We start from the raw sequence: 26632 nt of genomic DNA, 5'->3' as shown, positions 1-26632 counted from the left end.
TTTGATTCTCCTTTGAATCTCTGCATCACTTAGTGATTGTGACATTAAAAAAGCAGATAATGACAATGGAGTGATTAAACAGTGGTTAAATTTGATGCACCAGATCTATTAAAAAAGCAACTTTGCATTGCTGCCATAAAATACCACAGACCTGTCTGCCACCTGCTGGATGGTTCAGGAATGTGCATCCCTATAAAATTATGAATTTCATATTTAAAGCTATAGTCAGTTCAGCGTGAGCATGCTCACTTGCTTGTTAATAAAGAAATACAAGGCAATTTAAACATCTGTGAGGCTCAAATAAACCATGAGCACGAGTTATTCATTTCCTGTTGACACTAATTGCAGCCACCTTTTGTTTTCTTCTATTCCTTTGTGGAACAGACATCATTAGCAGCAGATGGAGAACAACCAGAGAACTCCGAGAGTATTTTATCACATAAGAACTGGAGCAGTGCTGCGAATATATGTGCAAACTGCATCATCAGCACTGTGCACAGAGCTACTCAGAATTTTAATATTTTTTTAATTCTGCTTTCATCATGTACAGATCTTTCAGGCAGTGAAAATAATAATACATTCTTAGAATGGAATTTGCTTTGTGTGTGTGTGTGTTTAGGTCAAACCAAAGTCAGAGACAGCTACATATATAGCAGAACGTTTAAGTACTAAACATTAAACACATTAAATATAGGCACTGGAATAGCTTGAAAAACCTCAATGTTTCCGATTACAACATTGTTCAAAGGCTTTTTCTGCAAGGAGCAGGATAAAGATCTCTTGCATTTCAGATAATAAGCACTAATCCACATTAAAAAAAAGTTCTGTATGGTGGGAGAAGTTGTCACAGACTCTGAAGTTCTAGTGGTTGTCTCAATGTGCCGAATTGTAGACCACAGGAATGGACTATTTTTGGAAACGATCTCCTCCTTTAGAGAAGAAAGGGCAGCTCGCCTCCTCACTGAGTGGCCTTGAAGTCTGTGGGCAGGACGTCTGGTTTGCCACTCGGGCTCTCTGAGGTTTCCACTGACCATGACGAGGGGGTGACCTGATTATAGAAGACGTCTTGTGTGCCAAAAAGTGTTTTGTGGATGTTTAGGTTGTACATAAGAAACAGATTGAGAGACACCATGGCAAGGAGCGGGAAGATGGTCAGGCCACAACCGAAGCCTCGCCAGGAGCTGCAAAAGTTCAGGCTGACCCAGTAAATGAGCCTGCAGGCGAGACGGAAAAAGAAAAAAACACATGAAATGATGCTAAGTTTGAGCTTGAGTGTTACCAAAGGTGCAGTTTTGTATCTCACCTTCCGATGACGAACACGGTGATCAGCATTGGCACCACCTTCAGTTGATGTTGAGGCAGCAAGGCGGCCATAGTGACGAGGTTAATGACGAAGAGGAGTAACTGCTGTGAGGATGAGGTGACAAAAAGCCGCTGAAGCGACCGCTTTCTGGGTAACGAGTCCAGAGGATCGAAGGAGCCGCTGCAGAACTGGCATGCTGCACCCAGGAGCATCGCTGGGAGGGGTGGAGGAACAATAAGTCAGTTAGCTTCTTGGATCTGGGCCACATTTCCACATACGACTGTTGGCTTTCAGCTCATAGCTGCACTTGATCCCGCCTGACAGCATACTTTGTTTGTGGTAACAGCTTCCTTTGAAACAGCCTAAATGTTAACGTGTCATCACACTGACAAATAAGTGGGAGGAAAATGTGCTGTTTTTTGACAGCGTGCACCTCCTGCCCTCTTTTCAGCTCGCTCATGGTGGTGATTTACATTTTCAGACATAATTAGGCCACAGCCTGAAGATCAGTTTCCATTTAGAACTAAATCAGGGGAAGAAAATTATGTTTCTCTCCAGAGGCTCAGGCCGGCTTCATCAAACGTGAATGAAAATAAAAGCAGACAGGAAACATTCAGAGACAGACAAAGCAAACAGTCCCTTAAAGGGGTCGTTTTGTGTCTTATGAGCAGTGTTGCAACATTAACTTTGAAAAGTTACTTTATTAGTTACTTTATGGCGTCACTTCATTATCAGCTGTGGACAAATTGTCAGCAGCTACTGAATGTAACTAATAAAGTAACTAGTAATCTAACTTGGTTATTTTTAATGCTGCGTTTACACATCACGACGGCACGTCATGAATGCCACGAAGTATATACATTCTTGGCTGCTGATCACGAATGTGATGATTCGGGGCAGAGGGGTCAAGTGTCCTCAGGAACTGCTGCAACCTGTTACCACGCATTACTTTTAATGGCACGTGTTGCTGGAGAATTATCAGGAACCATTACACACGGTCAAGAATAATGTTCCACATTGTTGTGCGCTATTGCGTGTAACACCGCATTGTTAAGTTCTGTCATGTTGAGAATGAGGCGAATTGTCTCCACACACACCCATATTCATCCAACCATCAGTTGCTGAATAATTCAGATTGCTCCAGTTTGTTCCTCAAAATCCACAGCAAAAGAACTTTGTGACTGCATGCTTAGTTGGGCTCTGTGCCATGGAGTGATGCACACAGGAGGAGGAGATGGAGTGATTACTGATTATGAGCTACCCGTCCAAGTTCAAAATCCTCAAAGTCCCACATTACTATTCATGATGCACATGTAGAAACTGTTCTACTGCAAAAAAACAGCATGTTTTAGACTTCTGTGACATATGTTATGGAAGCCCTTATCAGGGATCCTGCTTTCTGCTTGAGACACGTCCATCACAGTGGTGGTCTGTGCTCTATGTGAGATGGTCACATGGTGTGGGAGAGTGAGACCACCCCTCTGTGTAGAGGTAGGGGCGTGGCCAACATCAGATACTTGGCATTTAAAGCTAGTGAACTGACACAGATCATTTCTTAGTGTGCTTTAACACTTCAGGCTTCTTTGTTTGGTACTGGGTCAAGGACCAAATTGTTACTTGGTTTTCTTTGCTTTCTCACAGCGATGTTTCTCAGCAGACCAAAAGCTGTAAAACATGTGAGCACATCGTCTATAAAAAACAAAAACATAAATGCATCGCTTTTGTTACTATTTTTCAGCCATTGATGTAAAAGATTTAAGATTTCTTATAGTGAGGTTTGTCATGTATGTTTGTTGTAATTTTGTAGAGATTAGTAAAACTATACATTTTTTGTAAAGTACACACAATCAGAAAAGAGATAAATCCATTTTCCTGGAAGCCACCATGACAGCAACCTTGGATTCATAAGAATAGTATCTTTTCAATATCCCAATTTTCAATTTCAATTTATTTTCATTTATATAGCGCCAAATCACAACAAAGTTGCCTCAAGGCGCTTCACACAAGTAAGGTCTAACCTTACCAACCCCCAGAGCAAGCACACAGACGACAATGGTAAGGAAAAACTCCCTGTGATGATTTGAGGAAGAAACCTCAAGCAGACCAGACTCAAAGGGGTGACCCTCTGCATGGGCCATGCTACAGACACAATTTACAAAACAATTTATAAAATAAATATACAGGAAATTTTGCTGGTGCACAGGACGGGAGTGTAGCAGAAGCAAACACCACACCCATCTCTGGATGGAGCCGCACTTCAAACAGAGAGAAAAAAACTGAATCAGACATCAGAAAAACAACAAATACAGTATAATTTGTCAGCATTAAACAACAGGAAAACAGAGGAAATACTAAGGTGATCGCTGGCCACTAGCTGTAAGCTTCACTAAAAGACCCAGAGTTTAGATAAAATTGAGGCTGCAGTCCACGCCATTTCCTAATAAAAGAGTAAAAAGCATAGAACTATACTATGCTAGTCAGTGGTGGGCACAGCTAACCAAAATGTTAGCTTCGATAACTGGTAATCAGTTAACTGAAAAGTTATCTTTTTTAACGCTAACTGAAAAACTGTCTAAAAAATGTATCGGAAGCTACAGACAATCGATAACTTTACATTTTGCCTCCCATATGCTCTCAGCTACTAAGAAGCTGACTTTGAGTTTAAACACCGCCAAAGCTTCTGATAAAACCAATGGTGGTTACAAACCCAAACAGACAATGAGCCACTGCTTGTCTTTATGCGCTCTGCCCCCTGCTGTAGGAAAGCATCATTTACTCTGATAGAATACAATGGTCCCGCAATGAGGCAGAGGTCTTGAAATGGAAAGCAGATTTGACTTAGGGTTTTGCTTTAAAAATAAAATTATTCCGGATAGAATAACAACATTAGTGTAAATGCTTAAAATGTACAAAGTGATATATAACACATATCTGTTCATTTTAAAATAATGCACTAATTCTGAAGATTTGAACATTAACACACAGATCCCCAAAGGGAATTATGGGTAACTAAGACTCCGCTCATACTGATTGGTTGATTCATTCATTCTCTGTAAAAACTGAATCAATGTAACATGTGTTGGTGTTTACAAATAAATGTGCTTTTGTAAAATGTCATTTTTTTTCATTTGTATAAAAAAGAAAGAAATTTTCAAGATCCCGCTAGACAGCACCTAAGTGCACGCGTGATGACATCACAATGTGATCCGATTAGGGAGACAAGGTTTCTGTCAATAACAAGAACTGTCAAAAAACTTTCTCGTGTGTTGGAATTGTGTGGCAATAGGAATCGCCATTTGAATGCTTGAATAACAATGTTAGTCGCACAAAGAAATAAAATAATAGTGAAAACATGTTTGGTGCGGTGTCATAACAGAGCAATCAGTCGCGCCGTGAGGCGTCATAACATTAAGCCTGGTTGACATGGCAAGATAATTAGGCTGATATCAGACCTGATCTTCCCCTTCCGACAATCTTAAGGACGCCCTGACAATCGTGATGACGCTAAACATAATCTTATCAGATATGCCTGCTGTGTGTGGTTTGTAAGAGCGCTCTGATCTGCTCAGAAGGACATGAGGAGCTAAATGTGACATGCAGCCAATCAGAAAGCGAGGTGTTTGACCTTGGAATGTTCATGTGTGAGATCTGTTTGTGTGTATTGTTTTTACCGTGTGGCTTACACCACACACTGTACAACTAAACCTGTCAGATCTATGATTTTTTTTTTTTTTTTTTTTTTTTATCTCCACGTGTGTGGTCTCTCAGGTTTTGGAAACCTACAGATAATTTTAAAATTCTGCGGTTGACAACACTCTGATATAACCGGTTGCCAGTAGATGGCAGTGTTCTATGCATTTTGACGCCGGTTATATCACACGGCTTGAATCACAATTTCGGCTTTTGGAGAAGCAACCTGAGCTTCTTCTGGCATTTTTACATAAAACAAACATAATAACATCTATAAACCCAGAGAATATATTCACGGGAGTTTTAGGCACAATATACAAAGAATTTAAAGCTGTTGTCCGTGTGGAGCCTGATCAAAGCGTCTCAAATGCATTTCTCCTGTCGTGAACTTTTACTCATAATGCACTGCGCACACACCATGTCTACACTAAAACCTTCAAAATTAGTGCATTACTTTAAAACTAAAACATATATCTGATATTTGCCTGCAGAGGATAAATCAGTTTATTCTGGAACCAGCTCTTCTCTGTTTGTAGAGGATAGAACTGTGCATCTACTACAAAAAACTACATCTGCAAATGATGGGTTTCAAAGATATCTGAAAAGCTAATCCGATAAAGAAAACATTATCTTCGATGATTAGCGGAACTGTGCCCACCACTGATGCCAGTATGCTAGTCATACGAAAGGGAAAATAAGTGTGTCTTATGTCTGGACTTGAAAGTCTCTACAAAATCTGACTGTTTTCTTGATGCAGGGAGATCATTCCACAGAACAGGGGCACGATAAGAGAAGCCTAAGACGGACCCCTGTGGAGCCCCATATTTCATGTCACTAAGGTTAGAGGTAGTGTTATTGTACAAAACACAGTGAGAATGACTGGTCAGGTATGATGTCAACCATTCAAGGGCACTCCCAGTAATCCCAAAATGATTCTCCAGCCTGTCGAGTAGAATATGATGATCCACGGTATGAAACGCAGCACTAAGATCTAAGAACCGTAGTGGTGTCCAAATCCACTGCAAGCAGAAGATTATTCACCACTTTAGTGAGAGCTGTCTCTGTGGAATGATAGTTTCTAAAAGCAGACAGTAGTGGTTTGAAAAGATTATTCTCAGTAAGGTAGTCCATGAGCTGATGTGAAACCACCTTTTCCAGAATTTTCGAGCAAAATGAGAGATCTGATATTGGCCTATAATTTTTCAATACACTAGGGTCAAGATTAGATTTCTTAAGTAATGGTTTAATCACTGGAGATTTGAAACATTTCAGAACAGATCCAGAGTTTAATGAAAGATAATCATTTCCAGCACAGTCGGCCCAAGAGTGAGCCACAGGTCCTTAAACAGTTTTGTTGGTATAGGATCAAATAAGCAGGTTGTGCTTTTTGTAGATGTTATGAGTTTTGTCAGCACGCCTAGTGAGATACTATCAAATTCTGTAAATCTAGGTAATACCTCAGTAATGGTGCTCACCTCAATAGCAGGGTGTAGTGGCTAGGTTAAGGCATGCTGGGATATGTTTAACCTGATGTTGTCTATTTTCTTCTGAAAGTAATCCAAGAAATCTTGTGCTGTAAAAGGACAGCAACTTACAGGTGGTTGTCCACAAATATGTGTTGCCACTGTGTCGAACAAGAACTTTGAGTTACAGTTGTATGTAAAAGTTTGTGCACCCCTGATGATTTCCATGATTTTCCTTTATAAATCATTGGTTGTTTGGATCAGCAATTTCAGTTAATTATATCATACAGCAAACAAACACAGTGATATTTAGGAAGTGAAATAAAGTTTATAGGATTTACAGAAAGTGTGCAATAATTCTTTATACAAAATTAGGGAGGTGCATAAATTTGGGCACCCCAACAGAAAAAATACATCAATATTTAGTAGATCCTCCTTTTGCAGAAATAACAGCCTCTAAACGCTTCCTATAGCTTCCAATGAGAGTCTGGATTCTGGCTGAAGGTATTTTGGACCATTCTTCTTTACATCTCAGATTTGTTGGTTTCTGAGCATGGACAGCTCACTTAAAATCACACCACAGATTTTCAATAATATTCAGGTCTGGGGACTGAGATGGCCATTCCAGAACATTGTACTTGTTCCTCTGCATGAATGCTTTTGTCAATTTTGAGCAGTGTTTAGGGTCGTTGTCTTTATGATAGATCCAGCCCCGGCGCAACTTCAACTTTGACACTGATTCATGAACATTGTTCTCAAGAATCTGCTGATATTGACTGGAATCCATGTGACCCTCAACTTTAACAAGATTCCCAGTACCTGCACTGGCCACACAACCACACTGCATGATGCAACCACCTCCAAATTTTACTGTGGGTAGCAAGTGTTTTTCTTGGAATGCTGTGTTTTTTCAGCCATGCATACCACCTCTTGTTATGTCCAAATAACTCAATTTTAGTTTCATCACAGTACCTTATTCCAAAATGAAGCTGGCTTGTCTAAATGTGCTTTAGCATACCTTTAGCGACTCTGTGGCGTGTGGCAGAAAAGGGTTCCTCTGCATTACAGCATCATACAGCATCTCTTTGTGCAAAGTGTGCTGTATAGCTGAACAATGCACAGAGACACTATCTGCAGCAAGATCATGTTGTAGGTCTTTGGAGTAGGTCTGTGGGTTGACTATTAATGTTCTCACCATCCTTCACTTCAGCTTATCTGAGATTTTTCTTGCCCTGCCACTTTGGGCCTTAACCAGTACTGTGCCTGTGGTCTTCCATTTCCTCACTATGTTCCTCACAGTGGAAACTGACAGCTGAAATCTCTGAGATAGCTTTCTGTATCCTTCCCCTTAACAATGATGTTGAACAATCTTTGTTTTCAGGTCATTTGAGAGTTGTTTAGAGGCTCCCATGTTGCCACTCATTAGAAGAGATGCAAAGAGGGGAACATTTGCAAATGGCCACCTTAAATACCATTTCTCATGATTGGATTCACCTGTGTAAGGAGGTCATGGGTCAATGACATGGGTGCCGAAATTTATGCACCTGCCTAATTTTGTTTAAATAATTATTGCACATTTTCTGTAAATACTAGAAACATCATTTCACTTCTCAAATATCAGTGTGTTCGTCTGCTGCTATATGATATATTTAACTGAAATTTCAGATCCAGACAACCAATGATTTATAAAAGAAAATCATGAAAATTATCAGGGGTGCCCAAACCTTTGCATACAACTGTATGCTTGTGTTTGTTGATCAAATCAGAGTAATACAAGTAGGTCCACTTTGTAGCCAGTAGTGCATGTTTGTAGTCTAAGATAGCATCACGCCACGAGAGGTGGAATACTTCTAATTTTGAACTTCGCCATTTCCATTCTAGACCTCTAGCCTTATGCTTGAGGTCACGCATGTAATCATTGAACCAAGGTGACTGTATATTGGGGGGCATGGTTATGATAAAGGTGGCACAATCATGTCAAGTGTAGTTTTGAGCACTGGGTTTAAGCTATCCACAAGACTGCCTACTGACTGGGCATTTTCCAAACCTGAAGCTAAGATATCAGGCAGTCTAGCTTTGAGTTCAGTCATAGTTGAGAAGTTGATGCATCACCGCAATGATAAATAAGGTTGTTGTTCCACTAAACACTGCAGCGAAGCTGTAAACCTAATAAGTGAGTGATCAGACACTACCTATGCAAGAGAAATGATGTCAATATTCCTGACAGCAAAACTGTGTGCAATAACGAAATCCAGGGTATTTCCACTAATGTGCGTCGAATCCTGGATGCATTGCTGAAATACTAATGCATATACAATTTCCATAAATGATTTGCAGAGGGGATCAGAAGGCTTATTTATATGAACGTTAAAGTCACCAATAATCAGAATGTTATCTGCACTAGTCGACAAGTTAGAGATGAACGCACCAAATTCATCTAAGAATTCAGAGAGTATGGGCCAGGGGGCCTATATACAGTGACAAAGTAATACGACTGATTTTTATTCTTCTGACCATGGCAATGCGTAGCATCGTGGGCAGAGTGGAGAATCAGATGTTCATACGAGATATTTTTTTGACCCCCAACAGTTAATAAACTAAACCTAGATTTATAAATATAAGCAACAACACCATCCTTGCTTTGCATCACGAGGGACGTGACTAAATGTGTACGCCAGTGGGCAGGCCTCATTTAAAGGGAGGACAGCTGTAGGTTTAAGCCAGGTTTCACATAACCCAATCATATCTAAGTGATGATCCATAATTAGATCATTAATCAACAATGATTTTGAGGACAGTTATCTTATGTTAATGAGACCCAGACTAAGGACCTCAGTGGGGTTGACAGTTGGACAGTTTGGATTTAGGGGTGGTTCCAGAGTAGCATATATAAGATGTCTGGAAGTAGGTTTATGTTTGAGACATTCCACGGGGGAATTCTCAACTTCTAGATGACCTAGTATCTTGATTCAAGTGGCTAGTAAGTTCTTTTGGCTTTTCCCTAGGTTTCATTCAGGGCTGCCACAGCAGATCTGAGGTGAATCTGCATTTTGATTTTTGGCACAAGTTTTACACCGGATGCTCTTCCTGATTTAACTCCAAGTGACATGGAGAAAGGGCAGGGATGTCCTTGAATTGAGAACCTTCTGCTCTGGAAACCGCTTTGCCATCACTCCTGCATTTTGATTCTAGTGGCTAAATACACATTTTCAGGGAAAGGAATCATGAGTACCATCCTTGGCCTGAAAACATGTATTTAGCCAAAGGAATCAAGGTCCCGTATCATCTACAAGCCGAGATACTGAAAAATCTAACTTTTAGCCACCATTTTTATAAATCCAAGATGGGCACCATGGTGGCTTCAGGGGAAAATAAATCATCCATTCTCTGACTGGCCATTGTATGCGCTTTTCAAAAATGCATAGTTTTACAAATCTCCACAACTTTCCAAAGGAGGCAAGTATCTGAACATAGTGAACCTCACTATTCACACAAAAGACTTATTTCCCTCTATTTTATTCACAAATGTATTTAAATCCATGTTAGTGAGCACTTCACCTTTACCAAGATAATCCATCCACCTGGCTGATGTGTATGCTGATGTATGTCAAGATGCTGATTAAACAGCATGACTGGTTTGACTGGTCACAATAAAAACCTGAATTAGTCAAAGCATCAAAGTTTCAGCAATGTAAGCGTGATACGTTCTATCAACAGTAATGTATGACGTGAACTGTAACACAGTCCCTTTTTAGGTGGACCGCTGTATAGTGTTAGGTCTGCACCAGAGTTTGAATACATGTTCACACTTCCCCAAGTGAACCAAACGTCATAACCTGTGTCCTCTCTCTGGTAACTACATCTGCCATTAACATGTTTCCCCATTTCAAAGCACCCACTCCCACTGTTTTAAGGCATGTGTCTACATGTAAATTAATATAAGGGGGAGCTTGAGTGTCATTCCACCGCAGAGCCATATATGAGTAATTGAGTCCACAGTCGCACTGAGACGCATCTCAGCGAGGATGCATGGTCGACATTTTCTAACCAGGCAACTCAGTGGCTAGCGCACACTGACACTAATATATCTTGTCAAGAAACAGCTGTAAAATACTGGAAAGCTGCACATGTTGGCAACACCACAACCGGAGGAAGAAGGGACACAACATTTCTTTCCATAAGTAAGTAGTGTTGGTTATTCTTGTTGACTTTTGGGCGATAAACTTGTGTATCTTGCAGAGCATCATGCCTGTGCAATGCATGAATATGAAGTTGAATACCATGTATATACAACCCCAATTCCAATGTGTAGCGGCACATTAACGCCCGGCTCTCAGGTACACATCGTCTGTGCCCTCGAGCAGGGATTTTCTGAAAAATGAATTGAATTGTTGTCGAAAAATCAGCCACTTCAGCGTCCCGTGGCTGTGAAACACTATGAAACAGAGTTTCTATCCACTGTATGAGGAAAAAAACTCATCAACATCCTGCAGTATTAATCCAGAGTTCCTCACGTGAGCATAGCTGATGATACATTTTGAAATTTACAGTTTATTTTACAGTTGAAAGGTTTTGTGTTTCCAAAAAAATTCCAAATTTGCTCAGTAGGAAAATGGCAAGCAAAAGAGAGAGAGAGAGGCGAGCGAGCAAATATCTGCATATAAAATCAACAATAATGATCATAATAATATTAAATCAAACAGCTCTGGTAGCGGAATAGTATCGGTATCAGCAGGTATCCAAATTCAGGTATCAGGATAGGACCGGAAGTGAAAAAATGTGGATCATGCATCCTTAATTTTAAAAGGTATTTTGCAAGCTTTTTTCTGAGCGTTCCCTTGCATATTTACGTCTGCATTGAAAATGCACACAAAAACATTTCGCATCCAGGCACTTTGTCAATGTGCCAGGTGTGAAAATGGTAGCTCGCTCTCCATGAAGAAACATTTGCGTTAAGTAGGCAGCATTGCGACTGCCGTCTCTAGTATTCATATACGGGTCTGTGCATTCCACCAAAGCCACATTGAAAACTCCACTTACCAGCTGTGACTACAGGTGTTTGTTCAAATCGGCCTCATGAGTATAGACATCGGCCAAGGCCAATTATCTTAACATGCATTTATTCGGCACAGCTGTGGTTACCTGATTAATTGGCGTATCACTACCATACTGTCTGAAGAAAGGCACCATAGATCACTTGAAACAAACCAAACAGGATCAGTGCAAAGATACAGACCTCAAAGTGAAGTTCTGTGTGTTGGGTAATCATTGGTTTTTGGACACGACGGCCAAATTAACACCAAGGAAATGTTGATTATATGACTGCTTTAATCTTCAGCTTTTATTTGTGGTGTTCACACAGCTGTTTCAGATGTCAGGTGCTGGTTACCTAGCAGGATGGGGATGGTGGCCACCACACAGCAGCAGAGAGTGAACAGAATGCGGCTGACCATGTCCGGGAAGTCTGGGGGTTTAAGGGGTACGTAGAAATAGAGTGCATATAGAATCCCTGCTGCACAGACAAGAGAAGCCAGAACTGAAAAGACGGCAGGAACTCTGCCTTTCTGGCAACATTTGCACCAACAGCAGGGGCAGCAACAGCATCTCCGGTTTGAGACTGTCCCAGTGGCCTCACAAGACTCTTCCTGACCCTCAGACCTCACCACAGTCAGCTCCACGCATTCTGGAGGTGGGCCTATCAGTGGACGGCCTTCGTCAGCACTACAGTCCAAATGGGTAGATTCTGGACTCCACCTCGGCGTGTCTGTGCCATTGGGAACATCTCCCTGAGAGACTGGAGGTGGTCTGCTGATGCAGTTTCCTGTGGAACTGTCAGAACTATGTGCTGCTGCAATCGGACTGGAAAGAGTTTCAGCCACAGTTCCATCTTCTGTCTCATCTGCTCGTGGCTCTTCTGCAGGTCCATCAATGGGTTGCTGGTGGCAGGAAGCAGAATCTGTTCCAATCAGAGCACATTTTACCCAATTATTCAAAAACCAACTGTTTAAAGGAGTCACAAATTTGCCCCTTTTTAGTTTTCTTTGCATTTTCATATTAAAATTATCCAACTTAATGCAATTCTGAGACCGTGCATGTACAACTAGAAACTGTTGCAGTAATCAACATTTGTTCATGACACTTTTTTAAATACAGCCTTTAACACCTTCAGACACAATGTGACTGATATATTAGTTTGCAGACAAGTTGTATAATATGACCACATTTAATGAGTTTTTCACCCGTGTTTCAGGGTCATGAAGCTTTTTATTCTGATGTTCTTTAAAAGTTTTGATGCACTTAATTTCCATCAAGCATGTGGCACTTTTATCCAGTTACACTGCTGCACCAGTATGAATATCTGCTAGCATGTTGAATGTGGAAATTCTACCAGCTCCAGAGATGGGATTATCTGACATATACTGAAATATTGCAGTGCCAATATTGCAATGTTGATCTGCCCTGGAGTGAAGTGAGTACTGTAAAAGACCCCTGTCTCTGTGGACCTGGTGTTCATACACTGAACAAAAATATAAATGCAACGCTTTTGTTTTTGCTCCATTTTTTCATGAGCTGATCTCAAAGATCTAAAACATTTTCTATATGTATACAAAAGACCTATTTCTCTCAAATATTTTTCACAAATTTGTCTAAATCTGTGTTAGTGAGCACTTTTCCTTTGTTGAGATAATCCATCCCACCTCACAGGTGTGGTATATCAAGATGCTGATCAGACAGCATGATTATTGCACAGGTGTGCCCTAGGCTGGCCACAATAAATGGCTGTAATTATAGTAATAATAATAATAATAATAATAATAATAAAAATAATGACTTGGATTTATAAAGCACCTCTTTTATTGCTAAGATACCCAAAGTGCTTACAAAGTGCATTATTATTCATTCACTCGCATATTCACACATTGGTGGTGGTAAGCTACTAGTGTAGCCACAGCTGCTCTGGAGCAGACTGACGGAAGCGTGGTTGCCTTTTTGCACCTACAGCCCCTCCGTCCACCACCTTTATTCATACACATTCATAAATAAGCATGTTTTTGATTGTGGGAGGAAACCGGAGTACCCGGAGGAAACCCACGCAGGCACAAGGAGAACATGCAAACTGCTAAGACACAGTGCAGCCGTAACTACTACGTACACCAAGTTTGTTCGAGATTGACATAGATGGATCAAGAAGTTACTATGATGCTTCAAAATGGCCCCAACTTGCTATTTAGGATGAAACGGGGAGGATCAGCACTCTGTGGAATACCCCCTCAGCAACCACTCGTTTGAATTCCAGCAGTAGTCAAGGATCCTCTGAAGAAACCAAGTACCAAAGACAGTTGTTGGCTTTCAGGTTCTTGCTGGTCCATGTCTGAGTCTCCAAATTATACAACAGAAAAAGTCAAGAAGCATCAGAGGCCTCATGTACAAAGACTTGCACAGACTTTCTACCAAAAGTTGGCGTACGACAAATCCCTGAATATAAGCACAAATATATTCAGATGTATGAAAGTGTGCGTAGGCATGAATTCACGCACATGCTGTTTGTGCATCCCAGTGAACATGGAATTGAGTGTGGAACCAAACTCCTCCCTGGCCACGCCCTATTTAAATATGCAATTTCATGTAAATACGCCCTTTGAGCAGGGATTCCCCACAACGTCACAAAGGACAACATGAACACAGAAAAGAAATTATACTACAACCCCTGGCAAAAATTATGGAATCACCGGCCTCAGAGGATGTTCATTCAGTTGTTTAATTTTGTAGAAAAAAAAAGCAGATCACAGACATGACACAAAACTAAAGTCATTTCAAATGGCAACTTTCTGGCTTTAAGAAACACTATAAGAAATCAGGAAAAATAATTGTGGCAGTCAGTAACAGTTACTTTTTGAGACCAAGCAGAGGGAAAAAAATATGGAATCACTCAATTCTGAGGAAAAAATTATGGAATCATGAAAACAAAAGAACGCTCCAACACATCACTAGTATTTTGTTGCACCACCTCTGGCTTTTATAACAGCTTGCAGTCTCTGAGGCATGGACTTAATGAGTGACAAACAGTACTCTTCATCAGTCTGGCGCCAACATTCTCTGATTGCTGTTGCCAGATCAGCTTTGCAGGTTGGAGCCTTGTCATGGACCATTTTCTTCAACTTCCACCAAAGATTTTCAATTGGATTAAGATCCGGACTATTTGCAGGCCATGACATTGACCCTATGTGTCTTTTTGCAAGGAATGTTTTCACAGTTTTTGCTCTATGGCAAGATGCATTATCAATCTGAAAAATAATTTCATCATCCCCAGACATCCTTTCAATTGATGGGATAAGAAAAGTGTCCAAAATATCAACGTAAACTTGTGCATTTATTGATGATGTAATGACAGCCATCTCCCCAGTGCCTTTACCTGACATGCAGCCCCATATCATCAATGACTGTGGAAATTTACATGTTCTCTTCACGCAGTCATCTTTATAAATCTCATTGGAACGGCACCAAACAAAAGTTTCAGCATCATCACCTTGCCCAATGCAGAGTCGAGATTCATCACTGAATATGACTTTCATCCAGTCATCCACAGTCCACAATTGCCTCTCCTTAGCCCAGTGTAACCTTGTTTTTTTCTGTTTAGGTGTTAATGATGGCTTTCGTTTAGCTTTTCTGTATGTAAATCCCATTTCCTTAAGGCGGTTTCTTACAGTTCGGTCACAGACGTTGACTCCAGTTTCCTCCCATTCGTTCCTCATTTGTTTTGTTGTGCATTTTCAATTTTTGAGACATATTGCTTTAAGTTTTCTGTCTTGACGCTTTGATGTCTTCCTTGGTCTACCAGTATGTTTGCCTTTAACAACCTTCCCATGTTGTTTGTATTTGGTCCAGAGTTTAGACACAGCTGACTGTGAACAACCAACATCTTTTGCAACATTGCGTGATGATTTTCCTCTTTTAAGAGTTTGATAATCCTCTCCTTTGTTTCAATTGACATCTCTCGTATTGGAGCCATGATTCATGTCAGTCCACTTGGTGCAACAGCTCTCCAAGGTGTGATCACTCCTTTTTAGATGCAGACTAATGAGCAGATCTGATTTGATGCAGGTGTTAGTTTTGGGGATGAAAATTTACAGGGTGATTCCATAATTTTCAGTTCTGTGCGCAACTCCAGTAACAGTGGCCTTGGTAACTGAAATTGATTTATGAACCAATTATCCTCATTTGGAAGTAAATCTTTACATCCCCCGAATACATGCACACGTCGGATTGCACCATTTGCAAGGTCCTCTGACAACACCACTGTTAGTGCCATTTTACACATCACTTTGCGTGTGCTTTTATATCCATCCATATAATTGCAAACGTGGGTGCGATAATTGCTCATCACTGTGTCTCTGGTGTGCAAATCGCTCTGATGACTTCTTGTTTTAACGGTTCACTGCATCACCTTTACATGTCCACAGCAAAACAATATCTGTAGAAACGGGCGTACGCCAGCCAGGATTTTTGCGTGACGCACCGCACATTTCCACGCTCACGTCACTTTTGATACATTTGCACATGGACGTGGAGATGGACATACGCCAGGTTTCTGTGCGTAAGCACGCTTTGTACATGAGGCGCCTGGACCTTAAAGACTTGGACTTTCATTCATTCAGTTGAATTGCTTTGCATTTCAACGTTGGTGCTGCTTAATGTTTTATTTTAAATTAGTGTTTTATTCAGTGTTCACTCTGGCCTTTAAATTATGTTCATCAACATAGTTAAACAGAAAAAGTTAAAGACAACTCAGAAAACAGACTGACCAGCATTAATGTTTTATCTTTTTCACTGTGATGGATAACATAATAACTCAGTTATAGTGACTCACATAAGGCTTCTTTTTTGCAAAGTAGCAAGTAGCATTTGTGTTTGTGGGTGATTCTTAGACTACGGGCACTTATTATGTCCTTTGATCATATTGTATGAAAAACAGAAAAAAGGGGAAATTTCACACTTTTATAGTTATCTTTACAATGAAAGTGTCTTAAGAAATTTGTTCTAGTAGTCTATGATGACTTTTTCACCTTTTTTCAGCATCATTATATGCAAATATTGCCGTTTTGTGCTTATCCCACACCCAGATTTTTGATCTCCAATGATAAAAATGAATGGTAAAGAAACATTTTTTCTAATGTTTTAAAATATCTCTGAATAAAATATCAGTAAAATACTCAAAACATAATTGGGGTATCCAATGTCATACAACTGTTGTGATTTTTTTTTAAACAAAATGTAATTGCCGTAATTTCCACCACAACACTGTAATGTCCCTTTAAACAGTTTGTATGAAAGATTGTTTGGGTAGTTTCTATGGAGATAAACAGTGACATCAGTGCACATGTATATAGCGCCAAATCACAACAAACAGTTGCCCCAAGGCGCTTTATAATGTAATCGCAATGGTGTGGTGGAAATTACATTTACAAGGCCAATAGTGCCCATAGTTAAAGAATCACCCTTGTAACTCTGTATTATCCCGTGACCTGAACGTGGAGAAGCGGTTGAAGATGAGTGACTCTGTATTGTAGTGCTGACAAATGTTCCCAAAGTAATCCCTTGTCTATGCAGTTATATCATCTATTGATGAATGTCTGTTCTTGATGCAGTGCTGTATGAGGGATTGGTGAATAGGGGTGTTCAGCTTATGCTTGAACCCTTCCTCTTTACACCCTGAAATTCCTCCAGATTCTTTGAATTGTTTAACCCATAGAGCCCTAATGGCACTTTCCTGTGTCCTAGTCAGCTGTTCATATATCTGAATAGATCATATCTATACACAGTACTCTAGACAAATATATGTCTCACATTGGGACGGCTGAGACCATTTTGAACATTTTGACATACAAGACATGGGCATTATACAAAAACGAAGTACTTTGTAAGTCCCCTCAGCTTCTCTCTTGTTATACTTGGGGTGGCCACAAGAGATCCATCCAAGATGGATGTCCATGCTGATTTGGCACAAATTTTACATCAAATACCCTTCCTGACATAACTCCACATTACATAGCGAAAGGGTGGTCTTGATCCAGGAACTGTCCGCTCTGAAAACAACCACATTTAATCACTTGGCCACCACCCCCTGCATCTAAAAGAAAGAACCTCAAAAGGGGAATTTCTTAAAGTATGGTAAAATCTAGAAAATACCCTTAGGGCTCTAAGGGTTAATGATATTATGCATCGTAGATGGAGAAATATGCAAATCCCTTCCAATATTTCTTTGAGGAACATTGTTTTTAAAAGTTTGAATAGTTTTCTCACACATTTTTTGACAAACTGGACACCATCTGTCCATCTTTGTTCCTCAAAGACTCAGCCTTTCGTGGACACTGCTTTTGTACCAAATCATGATTACAATCACCTGCTTGAAATAACATCACTATTTATTTATTTACTTAACCTCATTACCAGCCTTAAATTGACCCTGTCTCACCCTTTTTGGATTGTGTTGCAGGCCTGAAATGCAGAAATGGATGAATATTAACAAATTAAATGATGTTAACCACACAAAACATCTGGGGTTCATTCTGTCTGCAATGAAATAGAAGTCAAAGTAATTGTAAGAATCACTACTTTTTTCTCCCACATTTTCCATAGCATACCAACTTTTTCTGATTTGGAGGTTTAATTTGCTCTGCCCTCTCCTCTGAAAACCCTCACAGCAATGAGCAGCAGTGATAACTCACTCCTTGGCTGTTCTATCACTGGTGATGGTTCAAGAGAGTGCTGGGAGCCCGAGACAGAGTGGGGGGAGGAGTGCAGCTCCTCCACCGAGGACTCTGGGCTGTCTGACACCGGTGCCAAGGAGATCTGAGTGTCCAAATCCAGGAAGGGGGAGAAGGAGAGTCTGGCCGGGTCGATGTCCTGGAGCTGGTTGATGATGTCGCTGATGGACTCCTTCATGCTGTCAATCTCCTTAACATTCTGCCCCTTTGTGGCCTGAAGCCCTGAGGAGCTCATAGTCACACAACCTGCAGGAACAGGTACAAACACCAAACCAAACACCTCACTTCATGTGCACGATTTAACACATGCAAATACACAATGGTTATAAACAGACAAGTGGCAACCATACAGCAGGTTTTCTTTGAACCAGAAGGTTGGCAGTTTAGTACCCGTTTGTACTTTTCAATCAATCAATCAATTTTATTTATATAGCGCCAAATCACAACAAACAGTTGCCCCAAGGCGCTTTATATTGTAAGGCAAGGCCATACAATAATTACGTAAAAACCCCAACGGTCAAAACGACCCCCTGTGAGCAAGCACTTGGCGACAGTGGGAAGGAAAAACTCCCTTTTAACAGGAAGAAACCTCCAGCAGAACCAGGCTCAGGGAGGGGCAGTCTTCTGCTGGGACTGGTTGGGGCTGAGGGAGAGAACCAGGAAAAAGACATGCTGTAGAGGGGAGCAGAGATCAATCACTAATGATTAAATGCAGAGTGGTGCATACAGAGCAAAAAGAGAAGGAAACACACAGTGCATCATGGGAAGCCCCCAGCAGTCTAAGTCTATAGCAGCATAACTAAGGGATGGTTCAGGGTCACCTGATCCAGCCCTAACTATAAGCTTTAGCAAAAAGGAAAGTTTTAAGCCTAATCTTAAAAGTAGAGAGGGTGTCTGTCTCCCTGATCTGAATTGGGAGCTGGTTCCACAGGAGAGGAGCCTGAAAGCTGAAGGCTCTGCCTCCCATTCTACTCTTACAAACCCTAGGAACTACAAGTAAGCCTGCAGTCTGAGAGCGAAGCGCTCTATTGGGGTGATATGGTACTATGAGGTCCCTAAGATAAGATGGGACCTGATTATTCAAAACCTTATAAGTAAGAAGAAGAATTTTAAATTCTATTCTAGAATTAAGAGGAAGCCAATGAAGAGAGGCCAATATGGGTGAGATATGCTCTCTCCTTCTAGTCCCCGTTAGTACTCTAGCTGCAGCATTTTGAATTAACTGAAGGCTTTCAGGGAACTTTTAGGACAACCTGATAATAATGAATTACAATAGTCCAGCCTAGAGGAAATAAATGCATGAATTAGTTTTTCAGCATCACTCTGAGACAAGACCTTTCTAATTTTAGAGATATTGCGTAAATGCAAAAAAGCAGTCATACATATTTGTTTAATATGCGCATTGAATGACATATCCTGATCAAAAATGACTCCAAGATTTCTCACAGTATTACTAGAGGTCAGGGTAATGCCATCCAGAGTAAGGATCTGGTTAGACACCATGTTTCTAAGATTTGTGGGGCCAAGTACAATAACTTCAGTTTTATCTGAGTTTAAAAGCAGGAAATTAGAGGTCATTCATGTCTTTATGTCTGTAAGACAATCCTGCAGTTTAGCTAATTGGTGTGTGTCCTCTGGCTTCATGGATAGATAAAGCTGGGTATCATCTGCGTAACAATGAAAATTTAGGCAATGCCATCTAATAATACTGCCTAAGGGAAGCATGTATAAAGTGAATAAAATTGGTCCTAGCACAGAACCTTGTGGAACTCCATAATTAACCTTAGTCTGTGAAGAAGATTCCCCATTTACATAAACAAATTGTAATCTATTAGATAAATATGATTCAAACCACCGCAGCGCAGTGCCTTTAATACCTATGGCATGCTCTAATCTCTGTAATAAAATTTTATGGTCAACAGTATCAAAAGCAGCACTGAGGTCTAACAGAACAAGCACAGAGATGAGTCCACTGTCTGAGGCCATAAGAAGATCATTTGTAACCTTCACTAATGCTGTTTCTGTACTATAATGAATTCTAAAACCTGACTGAAACTCTTCAAATAGACCATTCCTCTGCAGATGATCAGTTAGCTGTTTTACAACTAACCTTTCAAGAATTTTTGAGAGAAAAGGAAGGTTGGAGATTGGCCTATAATTAGCTAAGATAGCTGGGTCAAGTGATGGCTTTTTAAGTAATGGCTTAATTACTGCCACCTTAAAAGCCTGTGGTACATAGCCAACTAATAAAGATAGATTGATCATATTTAAGATCGAAGCATTAAATAATGGTAGGGCTTCCTTGAGCAGCCTGGTAGGAATGGGGTCTAATAGACATGTTGATGGTTTGGAGGAAGTAACTAATGAAAATAACTCAGACAGAACAATCGGAGAGAAAGAGTCTAACCAAATACCGGCATCACTGAAAGCAGCCAAAGATAACGATACATCTTTGGGATGGTTATGAGTAATTTTTTCTCTAATAGTTAAAATTTTATCAGCAAAGAAAGTCATGAAGTCATTACTAGTTAAAGTTAAAGGAATACTTGGCTCAATAGAGCTCTGACTCTTTGTCAGCCTGGCTACAGTGCTGAAAAGAAACCTGGGGGTGTTCTTATTTTCTTCAATTAGTGATGAGTAGTAAGATGTCTTAGCTTTACGGAGGGCTTTTTTATAGAGCAACAGACTCTTTTTCCAGGTTAAGTGAAGATCTTCTAAATTAGTGAGACGCCATTTCCTCTCCAACTTATGGGTTATCTGCTTTAAGCTGCAAGTTTGTGAGTTATACCACGGAGTCAGGCACTTCTGATTTAAAGCTCTCTTTTTCAGAGGAGCTACAGCATCCAAAGTTGTCTTCAATGAGGATGTAAAACTATTGACGAGATACTCTATCTCACTTACAGAGTTTAGGTAGCTACTCTGCACTGTGTTGGTATATGGCATTAGAGAACATAAAGAAGGAATCATATCCTTAAACCTAGTTACAGCACTTTCTGAAAGACTTCTAGTGTAATGAAACTTATTCCCCACTGCTGGGTAGTCCATCAGAGTAAATGTAAATGTTATTAAGAAATGATCAGACAGAAGGGAGTTTTCAGGGAATACTGTTAAGTCTTCAATTTCCATACCATAAGTCAGAACAAGATCTAAAGTAACGACCAGGTGGACGATAGATAATAACAAATAAAACTGGTTTTTGGGACTTCCAATTTGGATTGACAAGACTAAGAGTCAAGCTTTCAAATGAATTAAAGCTCTGTCTGGGTTTTTGATTAATTAATAAGCTGGAATGGAAGATTGCTGCTAATCCTCCGCCTCGGCCCGTGCTACGAGCATTCTGGCAGTTAGTGTGACTAAGGGGTGTTGACTCATTTAAACTAACATATTCATCCTGCTGTAACCAGGTTTCTGTAAGGCAGAATAAATCAATATGTTGATCAATTATTATATCATTTACTAACAGGGACTTAGAAGAGAGAGACCTAATGTTTAATAGACCACATTTAACTGTTTTAGTCTGTGGTGCAGTTGAAGGTGTTATATTATTTTTTCTTTTTGAATTTTTATGCTTAAATAGATTTTTGCTGGTTATTGGTGGTCTGGGAGCAGGCACCGTCTCTACGGGGATGGGGTAATGAGGGGATGGCAGGGGGAGAGAAGCTGCAGAGAGGTGTGTAAGACTACAACTCTGCTTCCTGGTCCCAACCCTGGATAGTCACGGTTTGGAGGATTTAAGAAAATTGGCCAGATTTCTAGAAATGAGAGCTGCTCCATCCAAAGTGGGATGGATGCCGTCTCTCCTAACAAGACCAGGTTTTCCCCAGAAGCTTTGCCAATTATCTATGAAGCCCACCTCATTTTTTGGACACCACTCAGACAGCCAGCAATTCAAGGAGAACATGCGGCTAAACATGTCACTCCCGGTCCGATTGGGGAGGGGCCCAGAGAAAACTACAGAGTCCGACATTGTTTTTGCAAAGTTACACACTGATTCAATGTTAATTTTAGTGACCTCCGATTGGCGTAACCGGGTGTCATTACTGCCGACGTGAATTACAATCTTACCAAATTTACGCTTAGCCTTAGCCAGCAGTTTCAAATTTCCTTCAATGTCGCCTGCTCTGGCCCCCGGAAGACAATTGACTATGGTTGCTGGTGTCGCTAACTTCACATTTCTCAAAACAGAGTCGCCAATAACCAGAGTTTGATCCTCGGCGGGTGTGTCGCCAAGTGGGGAAAAACGGTTAGAAATGTGAACGGGTTGGCGGTGTACACAGGGCTTCTGTTTAGGGCTACGCTTCCTCCTCACAGTCACCCAGTCGGCCTGCTTTCCCGGCTGCTCGGGATCTGCCAGAGGGAAACTAACGGCGGCTAAGCTACCTTGGTCCGCACCGACTACAGGGGCCTGGCTAGCTGTAGAATTTTCCACGGTGCGGAGCCGAGTCTCCAATTCGCCCAGCCTGGCCTCCAAAGCTACGAATAAGCTACACTTATTACAAGTACCATTACTGCTAAAGGAGGCCGAGGAATAACTAAACATTTCACACCCAGAGCAGAAAAGTGTGGGAGAGACAGGAGAAGCCGCCATGCTAAACCGGCTAAGAGCTAGTAGCTGCGCTAAGCTAGCAGATTCCTAAAAACACACAAAGTGAATAATGTGTAAATAATTTAGAGGTGATTCAGCAGAGGGAGTGCTTTAGTTAAGGCACGTGAAGATTACACTGTGAAACAAATCATTATCTAGGTAACTAGATCAATCTAACTGCGCAGATTAAACAGCTAACAGATACAGCAAAACACCGCTGTGCTCCGGAACAGGAAGTGATACAATACCGCAATGAGAGCCAACCACCAGTAGAGGCTTTTTCATTAAGTAAAATGCCAAATCCTAAAACGTCCGTTCTTAAGACCCATAAAACCAGGCAGGGGTGCAGTGAGGAGGAAATCCATCTGTAAAAACCAACCAATTTTTTTTGTACTGATAAATGTTTATATATTTGTGTTTTTGCTGAAAATAAAATGAACAAATTATCAAAAGTGGATATTGAGTAGAATTGCAGCATTTACTTCTGCTCACAGTCATGCCACTCTGTGCACACCTGGTCCTGTCAGATCTCAAACGTTAGTTATGTTTCTCCACATACAACTAGAGGTGCATCACAAAGGGCATCCAGAATGAGACATGGGCCAAGTCCAAATACGATGTTTCCTAAGTCCACTGTGGTGGCCCCAAACAACTGGGGGGCAGTCAAAAAGAAAAGAAAAAAAAAAACTATTAGTAGGTTCTGGTTTTATTGTTTCTCAGTGGGTATCTCCAAAGGTTCTGAGCAGATTTCAGTGACTTTTGGTGGCCATGAGGTCACTTGGCAGAGGTGTTTGGTGATCCTGTTATCGTTGCAGGTCTTGAAAGTGCTGATGCTTCCTGTCATGCTGTATGGTTGTGAGACTTGCATGCTAACCGGGTGACCTAAGGCGACGACTGAAATTCTTTGGTACCACGTCTCTTTGGAGGATTGTTGGGTATCACTATGACTTTAAATCACAGGAGCAGTTACTGAGACTCAAATGAGGAGTATCACTTGCACAGTGAGGGAGCACAGAGATGACATTTTGTCCATATGAAGCATTTCTCTGTGCATGATCCAGCACATAGGTGCCTGAGTGTTGAAGACCCCAGTGGCTGGAGAAGGCCAAGGGGGACGCCCACATTTCACCCGGCTGCGGCAGACAGATGGTTGTTTTAGAGATGTGGGGCTGGACCGGATGTCTTTGGCTTGCTGTCAAGGAGGAGTTCACTGGATTTTAACATGAATTTCTAATTTTTGTTTATTTTACACTCGCTATCTTTTCTTTGGGCGTGAAGGTAGCTACAACATCCAGATGCTTTCAATCTTGAGTGGCAAGACAAACAAAATGAGCATTCTCACTGCTGTATTATTACTTTATGTCCTTAATTTTTGGAGGATTCTGAGTTGATCACACTGATCATTTAATAGCTTCAGCAAATATTTTACAACCTGATGCCTTTCCAGGTTCTATTCATCCAGGCTTTGCACCAAATTGGCCTGGTTTATCCCCTGGTGGCCAAATTAAAGTGCTTTCAGATTACTTTAGAGTGCAGTACAGTTTATTAGGTGATATTTAGGGGATAGAAACACTTAATAAATACCTAACAATGGTAAAAGGGCCCCAGGTGTTTAAAACAAATGAGCTTTAATAAGGATGACAATGACGCCAAATTTACACCCATCAGTGATGGGAGGTCAAAGGTCACCTCCCTCAAAGTAAAGTTGCTTTGTTAAAGAAAAAAAAAACTTTTATTTTTTGAAGACCTTTTCTCACAAAACTGACACACAGATATAAAATTAGATTCTGAAAACAAAGAAAATCATTTTACATAAACAACAGACTACCTACTATAAAAAGGGTACAAATATGCAAAAATAAATTTTATATTATATATATATATACACACACACAGTAAAATCACCAGTGTTAAATTAACACTGACAGTGAACATATGGTCCCACTCTGGCCAGAGTAGGACCATATGTTCACTCGTAGTGTTAATTTAACACTGTTAGTGTTGGTTTTACACCGGTGATTTTACTGTGTGTGTGTGTGTATATATATATATATATATATATATATATATATATATATATATAAATATATATATATATATATATATATACACACACACACACACACACACACACACACACACACACACACACACACACACACACACATTTTTCATTTTTTAGAATGTACAGTTCATAAAATCATGAAATATAATGACAAGGTCGAGGCAGGCCAACATTTATACGTTTTATTGATAATATGATCACATCAGGGACGGAAACAATCAGGGTTTTGGAGTCATTAATTACCAAAACGTCACCGCACACAACAGCTTTAAATAGATGCCTTTAATGTGTCATTTTCGTTAATTTTACGGCTTTTTCCTCAACATCTGCGGATTCAATTTGGATGATTTGCTTCTGAAAGGTTTGGCGCAAATCCATGTGGCGCAAAGTTGGCACGCGAGCTCTGCGGCGAGGCGCTTTGTCCAAACTAAAGGGTACAGTTGCAGTGTTTAGATCTGGAGGTTTTTAATAAATGATCTCCGTGGATGTCCGCGCGTGCCGTGGATGTGGAAAACGCGCGTGAAGCGCGGCACAACGCGCCTTCTTTTTTAAATTTATCTTCTGCCCCGCTGCAGTGTCTGAAACACTTTAGGAAGCCAAATTTGGCGCTGAAGACAAACTGCGCCCGAGCCGAGCCGTGCGTAAAAAGGACGCAAATCATTCACAAATCTTTTATTGTGGCCACCAGCAGATTTTTTTTTTCTCTTTTATAGCTATTAAAACTTCACAGAAATGAGCATTCAGGTAGAACTGAATTAGAAAGACTCTGAACTTACTTTGTCGGAGAGGCTGCGCAGTGTTTGGAAAGTTTATGGTTCTAGTAGTTTAAAAAAAGACCCTCCAGTCGCTCTCTGCCTTTCTTCCCTCCCCCTCTTTTTGCTTTTTTGTCTTCTAGGATCCTGAAGTTCTGAATCAAATTTCAGGACGGACAGAACACTGGTTTTTCCTCCGCCCACAGTTTTTTTTTCCATCTTGAGTACCATGTCGAGCACCATATGGAGCAAATAAAGTCAGAGGAGACTCAACATTACACACCACAGCATTTACCCTAAAACTATTTAAACTGGATCATCATATACGCATGACTACACTGAAGTAGTAACAATACTTATTGTACAGTCTGCATTTTTAAAGAAAAATGCTACTGGAAAGGCACAGTTCATCCCCATCAGACTGTGTAATCATAAGGGCAATTATTTTGTAACCCCCCCAAAAAAAGAGCACATACTGAGGATGAAACACTTAGCTTTGATGCACCAGATCAAAGGTGCTCTAATATCCCCCACTGACAAGCACTTCTTTGGTACAAGTGCTTGGTACATTCTGAGAACATTCCAACATACAACCCCAATTCCACTGAAGTTGGGACTTTGTGTAAAATGTAAATAAAAACAGAATACAATGATTTGCAAATCCTCTTCAACATATATTCAGTTGAATACACCACAAAGACAAGATATTTAATGTTCAAACTGATCAATTTTATTGTTTTTGTGTAAATATTTGCTCATTTTGAAATGGATGCCTACAATATGTTTAAAAAAAGCTGGGACAGTGGTAGGTTTACCACTGTGTTACATCACCTTTCCTTCTAACAACACTCAATAAGCATTTGGAAACAGGACACAAATTGCTGAAGCTTTGTAGGTGGAATTCTTTCCCATTCTTGCTTGATCTACGACTTCAGTTGTTCAACAGTCCGGGGTCTCCATTGTCGTATTTTGTGCTTCATAATGTACCACACATTTTCAGTGGGTGACA

At 40.5% G+C, this 26632-nt stretch overlaps 1 protein-coding gene across 2 annotated transcripts; it reads right to left on the bottom strand.

Moving 5' to 3' along the window:
- Positions 1 to 246: 246 nt before the first annotated feature.
- Positions 247 to 25796, bottom strand: LOC117518831 (transmembrane protein 79-like). 2 transcript variants are annotated; one of them, XM_034180074.1, is made up of 5 exons: positions 25648 to 25796; positions 18183 to 18467; positions 11846 to 12412; positions 1304 to 1517; positions 247 to 1214 (listed from the first exon to the last, which is right to left on the bottom strand). In XM_034180074.1, the coding sequence occupies exons 2-5, from the start codon at positions 18454 to 18456 to the stop codon at positions 959 to 961; spliced, it is 1311 nt and encodes a 436-aa protein (XP_034035965.1). In that variant the 5' UTR covers positions 18457 to 18467; positions 25648 to 25796; the 3' UTR covers positions 247 to 958. The 2 variants fall into 2 exon arrangements, with proteins under 2 accessions (XP_034035965.1, XP_034035964.1); XM_034180073.1 differs by having other exon boundaries at positions 25644 to 25795.
- Between the last annotated feature and the right edge of the window lie 836 nt (positions 25797 to 26632).

This window comes from Thalassophryne amazonica, chromosome 10 (genome assembly GCF_902500255.1).
Source record: "Thalassophryne amazonica chromosome 10, fThaAma1.1, whole genome shotgun sequence".
Classification (NCBI taxonomy): domain Eukaryota; kingdom Metazoa; phylum Chordata; class Actinopteri; order Batrachoidiformes; family Batrachoididae; genus Thalassophryne; species Thalassophryne amazonica.
Note: the sequence above shows the minus strand (reverse complement) of the source record. Positions and strands in the feature narration are given on the sequence as shown.